The sequence below is a fragment of the Heterodontus francisci genome, chromosome 14 (genome assembly GCF_036365525.1).
Source record: "Heterodontus francisci isolate sHetFra1 chromosome 14, sHetFra1.hap1, whole genome shotgun sequence".
NCBI lineage: Eukaryota > Metazoa > Chordata > Chondrichthyes > Heterodontiformes > Heterodontidae > Heterodontus > Heterodontus francisci.
In genome coordinates, this window is record NC_090384.1 from 33,871,222 (window position 1) to 33,887,431 (window position 16,210).

Genomic DNA, 16,210 nt, shown 5'->3' on the forward strand with positions numbered 1-16,210 from the left:
CTTGTAGTTGGTGGACTTTGGGGAGTCAGGAGATCAGTTACTTGCCACAGGATTCCTAGCCTCTGACCTGCTCTTGTAGCCACGGTATTTATATGGCTACTCCAATTCAGTTTCTGGTCAATGGTAGCCCCCAGGATGTTGATAGTGGGGGATTCAGCGATGGTAATGCCATTGAATGTCAAGGGGAGATGGTTAGATTCTCTCTTGTTGGAGATGGTCATTGCCTGGCACTAGTGTGGCATAAATGTTACTTGCCACTTAGCAGCCCAAGCCTGGATGTTGTACAGGTCTTGCTGCATTTCTACATGGACTGCTTCAGTAGCTGAGGAGTCGTGAATGGTGCTGAACATTGTGCAATCATCAGCGAGCATCCCCACTTCCTACCTAATGATTGAAGGAAGGTCATGGGCCTAGGACACTACCCTGACGAACTCCTGCAGTGATGTCCTGGAGCTCAGATGATCGACCTCCAACAACCACAACCATCTTCCTTTGTGCTAGGTATGACTCCAACCAGCGGAGAGTTTTCCCCCTGATTCCCATTGACCAGTTTTGCGAGGGCTCCTTGATGCCATACTCAGTCAAATGCTGCCTTGATGTCAAGGGCAGTCACTCTCACCTCTTGAGTTCAGCTCTTTTGTCCATGTTTGAACCAAGGCTGTAATGAGGTCAGGAGCTGAGTGACCCTGGCGGAACCCAAACTGAGCATCACTGAGTAGGTTATTGCTAAGCAAGTGCTGCTTGATGGCACTGTTGATGACACCTGCCATCACTTTACTGATGATTGAGAGTAAACTGATGGGGTGGTAATTATCCGGGTTGGACTTGTCCTGCTTTTTGTGTTGCTGGGTAGATGCCAGTGTTGTAGCTGTACTGGAACAGCTTGGCTAGGGGCACGGCAAGTTCTGGAGCAATGGTCTTCAGTACTATTGCCGGAATATTGCCAGGACACATAGCCTTTGCAGTATCCAGTGCCTTCAGCCGTTTCTTGATATCACGCGGAGTGAATCGAATTGACTGAAGTCTGGCATCTGTCATGCTGGGGACTTCAGGAGAAGGCCGAGATGGATCATCAACTCGGCACTTCTGGCTGAAGATTGTTGCAAATGCTTCTGCCTTATCTTTCGCACTAATGTGCTGGGCTCCCCCATCATTGAGGATGGGGATATTTGTGGAGCCACCTCCTCCAGTTAGTTGTTTAATTGTCCACCACCATTCACGGCTGGATGTGGCAGGACTGCTGAGCTTAGATCTGATCCATTGGTTATGGGATTGCTTAGCTCTGTCTATCGCACGCTGCTTGCGCAGTTTGGCACGCAAGTAGTCCTGTGTTGTAGTTTCACCAGATTGACACCTCACTTTGAGGTGTACCTGGTGCTGCTCCTGGCATGCCCTCTGCAACTCTTTATTGAACCAGGGTTGGTCTCCTGGCTCGATGGTAATGGTAGAGTGGGGGATATGCCGGGCCGTAAGGTTACAGATTGTGGTTGAGTACAATTCTTCTGCTGCTGATGGCCCACAGCGCCTCATGGATGCCCAGTTTTGCATTGCTAGATCTGTTTGAAATCTATCCCATTAAGCACGGTGATAGTGCCACACAACACGATGGATGGTATCCTCAATGTGAAGGCGGGACTTTGTCTCCACAAGGACTGTGCGGTGGTCACTCCTACGAATACTGTCATGGACAGATGCATCTGCAGCAGGCAGATTGGTGAGGACGAGGTCAAGTATGTTTTTCCCTCTTGTTGGTTTCCTCACCACCTGCCGCAGACCCAGTCTAGCAGCTATGTCCTTTAGGACTCGGCCAGCTCGGTCAGTAGTGGTGCTACCGAGCCACTCTAGGTAATGGACATTGAAGTCCCCCACCCAGAATACATTCTGTGCCCTTGCCACCCTCAGTGCTTCCTCCAAGTGATGTTCAACATGGAGGAGTACTGACTCATCAGCTGAGGGAGGGCGGAGGGTGGTAATCAGTAGGAGGTTACCTTGCCCATGTTTGACCTGATGCCATGAGACTTCATGGGGTCCAGAGTCGATGTTGAGGACTCCCAGGGCAACTCCCTCCCTACTGTATACCACTGTGCAGTCACCTCTGCTGGGTCTGTCCTGCCGGTGGGACAGGACATACACGGGGATGGTGATGGCGGTGTCTGGGACATTGTAAGGTATGATTCCGTGAGTATGACTATGTCAGGCTGTTGCTTGACTAGTCTGTGGGACAGCTCTCCCAACTTTGGCACAAGCCCCCAGATGTTAGTAAGGAGGACTTTGCAGGATCGACAGGGCTGGGTTTGCCATTGACGTTTCCGATGCGTAGGTCGATGCCGGGTGGTCCGTCCGGTTTCTTTCCTTTTTATTGACTTCATAGCGGTTAGATACAACTGAGTGGCTTGCTAGGCCATTTCAAAGGGATTGTAAGAGTCAACCACATTGCTGTGGGTCTGGAGTCACAAGTAGGCCAGACCAGATAAAGACAGCAGATTTCCTTCCCTGAAGGACATTAGTGAACCAGATGGGTTTTTACAACAATCGACAATGGCCATTATTAGACTAGCTTTTTTTAAATTCCAGACCTAATGAAAGGTCACCGCCTAAAATGCTTTTTCCCCTTTTCAGATGCTGATTGGTTGCTGTCTATGTCACCTTTTTCCATTTTTATTTCAGATTTCCAGCATTCGCAGTTTTCATTTAAAATTAGATGCTTCTTTTGGTTTTGTAACATATTTGTTTTCTTCCTATTTCCCCCTTGCCAAATCTCCCTGCAGCATGCGCCATAACTTATCCCTAAACCTCTGTTAACTCTAACTCTATCAGTGGACATTAAGAGGCCTCGATTAATAAATTACTAGATCTGCAATGATCTTGACTCCCTCCTCGGATTGCCAACCCTCCCAGATTGCCCTGGAATTAAGGATTAATCTCCTGGTCACAACTGCGTACAACTTAGGAGAAAAATCACAGGGGCATTAAAAAAAGTGCATATTTTTCATAGAAGCAAAATGCTGCGGATGCTGGAAATCTGAAATAAAAACAGTAAGTGCTGGAAATACACAGCAGGTCTGGAAGCATCGGTGGAGAGAGAAACAGTTAACGTTTGAAGTCTGTGACCTTTCATCAGAACTTATCGAACATACAGAACGATAAATTATAGTTTTCATAGAGTTCTAATGAAAGGTCACAGACCTGAAACATTAACTCTGCTTCTCTCTCCACAGATGCTGCCAGACCTGCTGAGTATTTCCAGCACTTTCTGTTTTTATTTCAGATTTCCAGCATCTGCTGTATTTTGCTTTTATGTTATAATTTTCATGTTCATTTATTAGTTATCAAAATATTGGAGAAGGATTTTTAAAAAAGAACCTTGCTTCGTACCATCGTATTTACACAATTTCGTTTTGGTGAAATCACAGGGGCAAACTTACACCTGACTGTAGCATTCAGGTATGGGAAGCGGCCAAGCCTATCCCCCATTTTGTAGCTAGTTTCAGCACACCCTTTTTGTGAATGTCGGTGGGCAGGAAGCGGTCTCCAGCACAAACTCCAAGCTGTGAAAGCCATAATGGCCATTGCTGTATCGCACTGCATGTGTGCACAAAGGAATTAATAACCATGTACTGGTAAAGTGATGGCCATAATTATCAAGCAGTTAAGCCATTACCAAGTATACAAAAGGAAGATAAATCATTGTATGGTGTGATAAACAAGATTTTCCGATGCTAAAAGAAGCTGCTGAGGTGATTTACACCCACTCATACTGAAAAACAGGGCCTGAAGCACACTGAACGTTGGCTGAAATCAGACCTGCAATGGATCTAGCATGTGCTCTGTACTAACCTGCGGGTCACAGAGCATGGAATTCAGTCAGTTTACATTGGCAATGATACTTGAAGTGTAACTACTGATTCTGATCAGTTCTCCAACTGCCAGCAGGAATGGGACTAATTGGGTAGCTCTTTCAAAGAGCTGGCACAGGTACAATGGGCCGAATAGTCTTCTTCTGTCCTGTAAGATCCTATGAACAACTTGCATTTATATAGCACCTTTAACAGAGTAAAGCATCTCAAGGCACATTACCAGACAAAATCTAAGACTGTGACACATAAGGGGATATTAGTACTAGTGACCAAAAGCTTGGTCAAAGAGATCAGGTTTAAGGAGTGTCTTAAAGGAGGGCTGGGAGGCAGAGAGGTGTCAGGAGATAATTCCAGATAACTTGCCCCAAAGTCCCATTCGTCTCAGTTATTAGAAATGTAAGTATACCTTATTTAGCACATCTTTCTGCGACCCCAAGTACAAATGTGCAAGGATTCGAGTAGGACCGATGTTGGCGACAGGTAGGCATGGCTGAGAGATGCTCATTGGCAGGATAGTGGTGGGCTTGCCCTCACATAGGCCTGGGAAACAGGATGAAAATGCAGCAAATCCCCCTGCAAGAAGAAAAACAAACATGATTGCATTGTTACTTCAAACCACCTGACTTTTGTCTGCTTCACAATAACCCCCAACAGGCACAGGTCCAAAGCTCAGGCCAGTCAGTTTAGCTAAACTTAGGCTAGAACCAGGCCTGACAAGTGAAAAGCAGCAGAAAGGCCTTCCTCCAATTCAGACTGTTTTATGACAGGAATTCTGAGCTACAGGAGTTCTACCAATTCACATCATACCTGATTCCATGAGCTATCACTTAACGGATTTCAAAACCTTGAATGAATACTACAGTCTCCTCATTGTGCAATAATTCAAAGCCACTCAAGAAAGATGCTGAGTTATATTTGCATAACTACACGAAAGACTGGGATGCAGGAGTCAGGGGCAAAGGATGGGGGCTTGTCCTCTCAGATGTGCAATTCAAACCCCATCCCCTCCACCCCCCAATGACTTGGCACACGGTTCATCACAAAGCACCTTCAGTCACCAAGCAGCACTGTCGACCCGCTGCAGGTCACTGAGGAGCCACGGCACATTGTGCACTTCACTCAGAGCCCCGCCATGCCGCGACTCATTGTGAAGTGTGTTTCCACAGGAACAGGCTATCATCCTCTTACTTGGGCAAGTGGGCCTCCTTCATGTATGCACTGAGACAGGGAGGCTACATGACCACGAGGGGATCTCACAACCCAAGCCTGATCTTTTCCTCTTCACCAAAGATCCAACCAATTCCCCTCCACCCAACACCAACCACCACACCCCTTCACCTCCCCTGCACACCCCGCCCCCGCCAGCCTCCCACCCCCCACCCCAAACACACACACACTTTTCTGCACTAATCATTAGAAAGCAATCAGGAGCACCAACGCTGGGTAATTTTATCCCCCACTCCTCCTCAGTCAAGGGCACTCTCCCAGCTAAGATCACAGACCACGAATCAGATCTGTGGCTTTCCAGGTCTAAGTGGTTCAGTTAACAACAAAAAGTGCCGGAGGAAACATTTGTTAAAACTTAACAATTGCAACTTAAACTTTCTTCAACGTCCAGGAAGATATCAATGGTGGTGAAACAATGAAAGAAAAGAATCGCATGCCGATGAGAAAAGTTGATGAGACGCTGTTTGGTGGCTGGATGCAAGTACAGCCTCCCACCCCCCAGAATCGGCTACCTACCTGTCTCCACTTGCAGAAAGAGAAAGCACTGTATAGTAACCGAGCAGAAAGCACTGGAGGAAGGCACACAGTGTGTGTGTGTCAGTGTATGTGAGACAGCCTCTCAGGTGTGCAGAGTCGAATGACGTTATGCAAAAACTGGCAGCTGAACCCACATGACCACAGCTTCACTCAAGAGTGATTCAATCTTTCCTGCTACACTGAGTAAATTTACACAACTCTTAATGACTCATGGGAACCGCTCGCACAGACCGCAGATCTTCACCCACCACCACCACCACCCCCCCCCCACCCCACCCCGGAACAGAAACACTTTCATTGTGTTCATAACCGGCACTGAGAAAAGGCTTCTGCTGTAGTCAAATGAACTGGTAAAACTGAACAGACAAAAACTGACACCAAGAGCATGTACTGAAGTGGAACCCAGTCATTTTTGAATTTTCAGTGTTATCAATCCCCAAAGACAGATGGTCACTGAGATATTAGTGCAGCTATAAGAGAAGATAGTATTTGCAAAGGAAGTCTGCAATTGTGGTTAAGACCTGCATTTTTTATATCTCTGAATCACCTTTAAACATCTGAAAAGCAAACCATTTTTTCAATTTAGCAGAGTGCCCTTACTTAAAATTCAAACTACCGTCAATTGGACTTTCTCTACAGCCTAATGGAAATGCAAAGCTGATTTTATATTAAAATGTAAAATTATCAAAACAAAGAGCACTCGTATCAAATGTGATAAACAGAGGAGTATAAAATGTTTTCCTGCCAGAGTTTATCGATAAAAGCCGTATCTCAGAATAACCTCTGGTACCTGCCGTGAATTGGAACTGTATAATTCATTACGTCAACTGTTATTACAAAGTTCTCCGATATGATGATCGTTTTCTGTTCCTGATCTGAACTGTGTGTTCTGTTGCTCAGCAAAGGAGTGGAAAGACTGACAAACTGAGCCTCAATCGGGCACGTATACCACAGTGGTCCTGGCAGTTTAAGCTCATCCATTTAAACTTTGGTTCTGTGAAAACCTTGGTTCAGCGGTAGCACTCTTGCCTGTAGGTTAGACGATCGTGGGTTCAAGTCTCGCTGCAGAGACTTAAGCATGCCATTTAGAGTGACTCTGCAGTGCAGTACTGAGGAGGTGCTGCACCGTCAGAGGTGCTGCCTTTTGGATGAGACGTTAAATCGAAGCCCGGCCTGCTCTCTCAGGGGATATAAAAGATATCATGGCACGATTTCGAAGAATAGCCAGAGAACTCTGCACGGTGTCCTGGCCAATATTTATCCTTCAATTAACATTTCTAAAAAAGATTATCTGGTCGTTATTTCAGTACTGTTTGTGGGAGCTTGCTGTGCTGCCACATTTGCTACATTACAACAGTGACTACACTTCCAAAGTACACCACTGGCTGTAAAGTACTGAGGTCGTGAAAGGCACTATATAAATGCAAGTGTTTTTTATTCACATCTAGATGTCAGGAAAACCAGGCAAAGAAAGGTTGAAAGATGTCAAGCAATAAACAGGATGCCCTGAGCATTTGTGAAAGTAGTGCAGGGCGGGGAAAGTTCTGGCAGGAAACCATTGCCAACTCTCCCCTTTATCACATGCACTTTCAGAAGATAAATATCTCCACTGCTGTGACATCACCTGCAGTGAATAGTACTTAACAGTAAAATAAGCTAACTACAGGAAAACAGCCCTTTTACAATAAACCATAAAGACAAAAAGAAAACCTGAACAGGGTATGTGGGATCTCTCGCATACAAACTGAAAATGCTGGAAACAAGCAGTTAGCACCTGAAATACATTGATAGGGTGGGACACCTCAACAGAACAGTTCAGAGCAAGGGTCCCATCCAAAACTTAAGCCTGTCCCGTCTCTCTGATGGTCCAAAGGCACTTGTGTATTGTGTGAGACCTGCACTAGTGCTGCCTGGTTCCTGAAGAGCAAGCCAAATGTAAAATGCTTCAGTGGCCAGGAAGGTCTCTTTTAACCAGGTCTTCTGGGCCACTGGTCTTGGTGAACCCCAGTGGTTTTTCCCAATGGATTTTCAGTTGGCACTTCAGGTACCTGGCAGCAATCGTGCAACACGAAAGAAAGAGCTTGTATTTCCGAAGTGTCTTTCACCTCCTCAGGATGTCCCAAAATGCTTGACACTGAAGTACTTTTCAAAGTGTAGTCACTATTGCAATGTAGGGAAATAGAGCAGCCAATTTGTACACAGCTAGGCCCTACAGATAATCTGTTTTAGTGGTGGTGACTGAAGGGGGAACGTAGGCTGAAACACAGAGAACTTTGAAGAGTGCCATGGAAATCATTTACATCCAGATGATGCCTCAATTTAACATATAAACACAAAAGACACCACATCTGACAGTGCAGCACTCACTGTACTGCACTGGATCGTGTGCTCACGTCTCTGAGGTACGGCTACAAAATCACAGCCTTCTGACCCAAGAGGCAAGAACACCAGCACTGACCTACTACACAATCAGTAGTGTTTTCTACTTGTTCCTTCATTGTTAATATTCAAGAGCCAGAGCTGAAGAACAGTAAAGAAAGAAAGACTTGCATTTATATAGCGCCTTTCAAGATCACTGGACATCTCAAGGTGTTTTCCAGCCAATGAAGTACTTTTGAAGTATACTGTTGTAATGTAGGAAACATGACAACAAATTTGTACACAGGAAACTCCCACAAACAACAATGTCATTATGACCAGATAATGATTTTTTTTTCTGCTGTTGATTGAGGGATAAATATCGGCCAGGTCTCTGGGGATAACTCCCTTGCTCTTCTTCAAAGTAGTTCCATGGGATCCTTTACATCCACCGGAGAGGACAGACGGGACCCCAGTTTAACATCTCATCCGAAAGATGGCACCTGACAGTGCAACATTCCTTCAGTATTGCACTGGAGTGTCAGCCTTGATTTTTTGTTCAAGTCCTGGAGTGGGAGGCGAGAATGTTAGCAAATGAGCCAAAAGGGATCAGAATAAAAGACCCATCCATTAGGAATATCATTTTCATACTGTGTGGATTTGGAGTCTTGCCATTGAGCTGCTTGATGGTAGAAATCTAAAGCAAACAATAGACTTCAGTCGGCCAGATGTACAACAGTAAACAACAACTTGCATTTATATAATATCTTTGATGTGGTAAATGGTCCCAAGATGCTTCACAGGAGCATCTGACACCCAAGTCACATGAGGCTATATTAGGACTGGTGACTAAAAGCTTGAGTTAGTAAGGTAGGTTTTAAACAGCATCTTAAAGGAGGATAGAGGTACAGCTGTATAGGGAGGGAATTCAAGAACTTAGGACCTAGGCAGTTGAAGGTATGGCCGCCAATGGAGGGTGCACTGGAGGCCAGAGTTGGATATACGCAGACTTATTGCAGGGTTGTTGGGCTGAAGGAGGTTACACAGATAGAGGGGAGAAGCTATGGAGGGATTTGAATAGACAGATGAGAGTTTTAAAATCGAGGCGGTGGTTGACCGGGAACCAAGGTAGATCAGCTTGCAAAGGAGCGATGGGTGAACAGGACTGATGCAAGTTAGGATGCAGGTAGAATTTTGGATGAGTTCAAGCCCCAGGGAACTCAAATTCATCTTCTCTGTGGAAAACTAACCATTAATTTGTGTAGAAAACAAAAAAAGGAAGAAACCAGCAAACTTCCTTCTTAAGAAACCAAAATAAAAACCAGGACCCTTATAGTGCCCTGCAGTTTTAATAGATGCTTGCCAGTTGGTCATTTATTATCTCCCCATAGCCTGTCAATTTGCCATATGATTATTACCCAGTGCTGGCACATTATGCAGGCTTATAATATGCCCTCGTAGGCCTTATGAGAGATGATGCGGAAAATTACTCTGATCTTAACAGCTGTCGCCTCAGCAGTTTCCCCTTAACCACTCTGAAAAAAGATCCTTTACATCATGACAGAGGCTAATTATTACAGCCAGCCCTCCTGAGTGCAGTGGCTGCCTAGCTCTTTGCCAAAAGTCTTGTGCTAATCTATATAAAATAAAACATGCCTTCCTTTACCTCTTTCTGCTACATTTAATCCCCACTGACACCACCATCTTTTTCTACACTCAGCATAGGCTGTTTCAAATAAAAAGCAGGCTTGAAACCCAGGTGCATGCGTGATGTAAAAACTGTCAGACAGGAGAACTCAGACCATTCATATGCAAATGAGATTTGCTCAAAAATCGTAATAAAGCAAAAGAAAAAGGCAAAATTGGTGGAAAAGACAGAGACAAGGGCATTGCTATGCATGAAAACATTGTCTCAGCTCACTAAAGGAAGTTATGATAAACCTGTATAAAAGACTGGTTCGGCCAGTACTGCAGTACTGTACTGCAGTGAGCAGTTCTGGGCACCACACTTTCGGAAGGATGTTAAGACATTAGAGAGGGTGCAGAAAAGATTCACGAGAATGATTCCAGGGATGACAAACTTCAGTTACGTAGATAGGTTGGCGAAGCTGGGGTTGTTCTGCTTGGAGAAGAGATTATGAGGAAATTTGAAAGAGATGTTCAAAATCATGAGGGGTCTGGACAGATTGGTTAGGAAAAACTGTTCCCAATGGCCAATGGATCAAGAACCAGAGGACACTGAATTAAGGTGATTGGCAAAAGAATCAGCAGCGACATGAGGGAAAACTTTTTTACGCAGTGACTGGTTAGGATCTGGAACGCATTGCCTGAGAGTGTGCTGGGGTCAGATTCAATTGAGGCCTTCAAAAGAGAACTAGATAATCATCAAAAGTGAAACAAATTTGCAGGGCTATGGGGAAAGTGTGGGACTAGATGAGCTGCTCTTGCAGAGAGCTGGCATGAAAATGACAGGCCGAATGGTCTGCTTCTGTGCTGTAACCATCCTATGATTCTAAAGGCGCTAGAGTTACCATCCTACATTACACCAGTGACTACACTTCAAAAATACTTCATCGCTGTGAAGTGTTTTGAGACATCCAGTGGTTGTGAAAAACGCCATATAAATGCAAGCCCTTTTTTAATCAGCGATCTTGGGCTAGTGGAAAATCAGCAAGGCAGTCTTACTCTCACTTGCCCCATTTCCTAAGTGCTGCTACAGCAGAACTGTTATGTCCAAATTGGATTATAACAATGACCCATTCAAACTCCAACACTATAATCACAATGTGGAAGCAAGTGGAAGTTTACTGATCACATGTACTGACACAATAGCACCTTTAACAGTGCGATGCTGAATCACTCATCGTAAAGCAGTGTAACTAGATGGGGTGGAGGGAGGGGGGTGGTAGGGATAACATCCAGGCTTGGGTTAATAAGTAGCAAGTAACATTTGCACCACACAATTGCCGAGCAATGAACATCTCTAACAACAGAGAGCCTAACCACGTCCGCTTGACATTCAATGACATTACTATCGCTGAATCCTCCACATCAACACCCTTGGGGTCGGGAGAGGGAGTGGGGGGGGGGGGGGGTGGTCACCGTCGACCAGAAACTAAATTAGAACAGCTACATAAATTCTGTGGCTACCAGCCTTTTTACTATCTACAAGGCATAAGTCAGGAGTGTGATAGAATACTCTCCACTTGCCTGCATCACTGCAGCTCAAACAACACTCAAGAAGCTCTGCAACATAGAGGACAAAGCAGCCCGCTTGATCTACACCCCATCCACCACCTTAAAACATTCAGTCCCTCCACCACCGGCACACAGTGGCAGCAGTGTGTATCATGTACAAGATACACCGCAACCACTTGCCAAGGTTCCTTCGACAGCACCTTCCAAACCTGCGACTTCTAATAGCTTCGAGAATAATGGCAGCAAGTGCATAGGAATACCATCACTTCCAATTTCCCCTCCAAGTCACACACCATCCTGATTGGAAATATACTGCCATTTTTTTAATCGCAGGTCAAAATCCTGGAATTCCCTCCCTAACAGCACTGTGGGAGCAGCTTCATCACACAGACTGCCATGCTTCAAGAAGGCTCACCACCACCTTCTTAAAGGCAACTACGGATGTGCAATAAATGCTGGCCTTGCCAGTGACACCCATATCCTGAGTATTTTTTTTAACCATCCCTACTTTCAATTTCACTTTTTTGGTTTCCACGATATTCAATGAGCTCAGTGCCGCCCACACATAATAATAGTAGAAATGATTGGTGTCAGAGAGTGAAATGACCAGAAGCAATGGTGTACTTTGTGCAATAGTGTACTTTGTAACATCAAGTTCAAATTCCAGTACAATTGTTTTTAAGTATTAGAATATTAAATCTCAGTGACTCAGTACTTGCTTAGCAAAATTGGGATTCATGGCCATTCAAGGGAAGGGGAGGTCAATGCATGGTCACAGAAACATATACATTTGAATTGTGTAGTGTGCTGCATTAACAGAAACATTATACATTCTGAATCCACACCCAGTGTAGTGTTTCAGCTCTCCTCCCCTCCCCCCACAGCTCCAATCTGCTCTTTTAGTTGCATTACATCATCTCCTTGATTTGACAATTACATCACATCACGAATGAAGCAAAGCACAGGTGCAGGTCAATGCCCTTGCTCCGAAAGCCTGCAATAAATCATTTGGCTGCTGGGTCAGGGTACATTCTGGGGCTGAAATCAGCTCGACTCCTTAATTGGAAAGCTCTGCTGCTCCCATATAATACACGGATGACTGAATCAGCCAAACTGCAGCCTATTAAATTATATCCTGGTGTTCAGTTAACCTGGAGGTGGTAATCTGATAGTTTACAAATTAAAGGAGCTCGTTGCTTTTTTATTTTTGGCTAAACGTCCACGGTTTTCAGCAGTGTTCCTCAGTTGGGGCTTGGTATCGAGTGCTACGCAAGCATAAATAGTCAGCAGTGAATGGTAAACATTAAATGTTTGTTTAATTCAGTCTGAATTTAAAGGGACAGATATGGATGCAGAAACAGGGTCAACTGTCCTAGCCAGGTTAGAGCTCAATAATGTAAAGCAAAACTGAAAGACCAGCTCGCAAACGTCACAACATAATACTGCAGTCACACAACAGCCCCAGTCTGGCCTTCTCATCAGTACCAGAATTCACACCAATATACATCATCAAATCAGAGCTCACAGTTTTAAGCCATGGTTAATGTGTTCTTTGTCGCTAACCAGATTTATTTTGAGGTGATAACTCCCTGCTGGGAAAATGGTTCCAAATGTCTTGTATCTTAAGGGCACATTCTTTCACATGAGTATTCAGAGTGAGTGTTGGTAAAATATTTCATTACAATGGGACATCACAACCAAGGCCAACAACACAATGTCCAAACAAAATGCGGGATAGTGATTATAGTGACCGCTCCAAAAAGTACTTCATTAGCTGTGAAGTGCTTCCGGGCCTCCTGAGGTTGTGAAAGCTGCTGTATGATTGCAACTCTCCCCTTTTAAGGATATGAAACCTGGAGAGCTTCCCCCTCTGCTTATTACAGGGGTGCTGAGGCCAACTGTAGCACCCCCTACCACTATCCTCAGATAAGCTAACTCAGCACATGTGAAACAGAAGTTTAAATGGAAAAACATGCACACACAAACTTAACGGACCTTGATGGGTATCTAACATAAACGCAAAATACTGCAGATGCTGGAAATCTGAAAAAAAAACAAGAAATGCTGGAAATACTCAGCAGGTCTGGCAGCATCTGTGGAGAGAGAAGCAGAGTTAACATTTCAGGTCAATGACCTTTCATCCGATGCGTATCTACCCATAAGTGAAAACTTTACAAAAATGCATTTAACTAACATGATCAGCTGGCTGGAAGGTTTAGTCTCTGCCCATAAATGATCCTGGAAAATGGGATACCACAAACTAAATCTCAGCACTTGATGATCAGCAAAATGTCTTTCCAGCTATGTACCTAGTGAGTGTAAATCTAAAGCAAATTAACACTAAGAGGCAGCACACACATTAAGACCCTCAATAACTGCACATTCTTCAGACTAGCCTCAAAATAAATGCAATCCAATAGTGGGGTTGTGTCAGGCAAGCCCCCCACCTGCCAAGAATGAGGAAAATTAATTTCACCACATGAACACTGATTTTGGACTGGTATTGGTGAAGAAAGAACTTGCTTTAAAAAAACAATTGGAGACTTTGGTTGGAGAGAGACATTAGTATATCCACAGATAGTACTTCAAAGAACAAAGGGGCTATTCTCTGCTCCAATTTAATCCACAATGGACTTTTGATTACCAGACTTTGAAGGTGGAAAGGCTAGCATTCCAGGTTAACAGCTAAGGTGGCCGAAAACACAAACGGACGTGGTCGGACAGGTTTGGGTCACATGACTGACTGACTGTTGGAGTTTTTTGAATTTGAACTTCCAACAAGGCATTTGAAATCAGAAAGCTGTTTGCTCTTGGACTGGAAAAGACCTCTCTCCTGTCTGCTCTCATCTCGCTCTGACCAGCTTAGGAAACCACTGAAGACATATGAACCCCAAACCCCAAAACTCCTACAGTGAACAAGGTTTAAGAAGAATACTGCGCCCCAACGAAAAGCAAGACTACCCACAATCAAGGACCCTACAGCGAGCTCAAAACACAGTAAAAAAAACCCCTCTTCAGAGATTGCCTGAAACCTCTCCCATTTTATGCTTCTTCTCTTTTGTGTCTCTATTTGCATGTGTGTATTACATGTGCACGCTAGCGTGGGCGTGTCGTATATCCGTAGGCATTAACCGAATTAGAGTTTAAGTAAGTTTAATAAATTTCACTTTTCTTCTTTAAACCTAAGAAAACCTGGTGTGCTCATTTCCTCGCCTTATAATTGGAAAGCTGTGAACAAGGATTCACCAAAGGGGGAGCTCAAAACACAGTGTGATTAAAATTAAACCCTGTTACAATAATACCAGCTGAAGACAGTAAAAGACCCCTAGACACCTTTCTCACCTGGTCGTAACAGGTTACAAAAAGAAAACATCCAACATTTAAAATAATTGGCAAAAGAACAAGGGGCGGGGGGTGATGAGAATTTTTTAATGCAGCGTGCTATGATGATCTGGAATGTACTGGATGAAAGAGTAATGGAAGCAGATTCAAGAGTAACTTTCAAAAGGGAATTGGACCACTACTTGAAAAGGGAATATTTGCAGGGCTATGGGGAAAGAGCGGGGAAGTGAGACTAATTCGTAGCTTTTTCATAGAGCTGGCACAGGTATGATGGGCCAAATTGGTCTCCTTCGGTTCTGTATGATTCTATGATTCCATGATAATTATAACATCCAAAGAAAAACATGTAACTCAGTCACTCATTTCACTGTGGAGTGTTTCTGGCACTGAATGGCTATGTGGACTGGCTACTTAAACTCTCCAATCGTCAAAAAATGAGCAGTGTTATGAGATGTTATGATGATTTGATGAGCCCCTACCTAAATCAAGTACCACTTTGTGTTAAATAATATGAAACTTGCTTCACAAGCCTGCATGCTGCTAGGAGAGGCACCTCAACAATACCACTTAGTAATAGCTGGTTCAAAGCCTTCTGACTGCTGTGAGCCAGATGGATGACATCATGCGGCAGTAGGCTCCCGTCTATGTCTATCACTCTCAGGAGAACAGTGTGCTTCTTTACCTCTTTCACCGCTCATTCAACAACTCAACCACTTGTTATGCTCCATCAGACAAAGCTTCCCAGTCGCAGACCTTCCACCCCCTACCCTCCGCCCTTTAACCCCCAACACTTGTCCAGTTCTCTAATATCAGGCCAGGGGATGCGTTTCCATGGAACTGCTCCAATAAATCATTTCATCTAGAGCGGGTTTTGGCTTGATTAGATAGCCAGCTTTTGGGATGCAAATACCATTCCTGAGGCATGACATCAGTCAATCTGCGGTGTACCAGAACATGCCCTGGAGAGGCAGATGCAAGTACCACCGATTTGTGCTGATCCACACTGCATGTGGGATGTTTAAGGTTCAACATATATATTCAAAAAAATATATATTTCCTCGCCCTTTGTTCCCATTAGCAATAAAGTACAAAGATGTGTGATCATTATTGCTTTAACATGCTATTAGTCATAAAGCACCGAGTGTCCTCTGCAGGGTGTGTACAGTCATTACATAATCCACAAAGTATTCTCTCTCTCAGCTGTCAGTCACACTGCACATTATGGATAAGATCACGTTAACTCTGATGGGCTGGATTCCTTGTTAAAACATTTCTTATGTTTCCATTAACCCTTCACTCGCTGTGACCATCTCCTGCCTTGCCATGTGTGTTATCTGGTCATCCCCGCCTGCGAATTGCAATTGTGATGATGTTTACGTTCGACTGTAAACTCTGAGAGCAGACAGCCGGCACCCCGGGTCATATCGACTTGTACTGCAAGGTCAGTGGCAGCGGGCTCCTTGTCCACCACAGCCTGTAAATTCGGCTGGCCCTTCATTCTCGCTGCTGTAATCATCCTCCCAGCACAATATCACTGACCATTAAAGTCCTCACCTCAAGACAGTCTCCCTACTTCCATCAATGCCACTTTCTACTCCCGATATCACACAGGTTCCAACACCAGGGACTGTTGAAGGTTAACATATGGTGCAAAAATATACAAACGGTGCAATACATACCAGCTCTCGCTT

At 44.4% G+C, this 16,210-nt stretch overlaps 1 protein-coding gene across 4 annotated transcripts in view; it reads right to left on the bottom strand.

Annotated features, from left to right (window-relative positions):
- Positions 1–16,210, bottom strand: part of LOC137376963 (dual specificity protein phosphatase 8-like) — a 210,208-nt gene that overhangs the window by 10,677 nt on the left and 183,321 nt on the right. For all 4 annotated transcript variants that reach the window (XM_068045978.1, XM_068045977.1, XM_068045979.1 and 1 more), the window contains one exon: positions 4,264–4,430. In XM_068045978.1, coding sequence (XP_067902079.1) covers positions 4,264–4,430 — 167 coding nt within the window. The remainder of the gene's footprint in view (positions 1–4,263; positions 4,431–16,210) is intronic.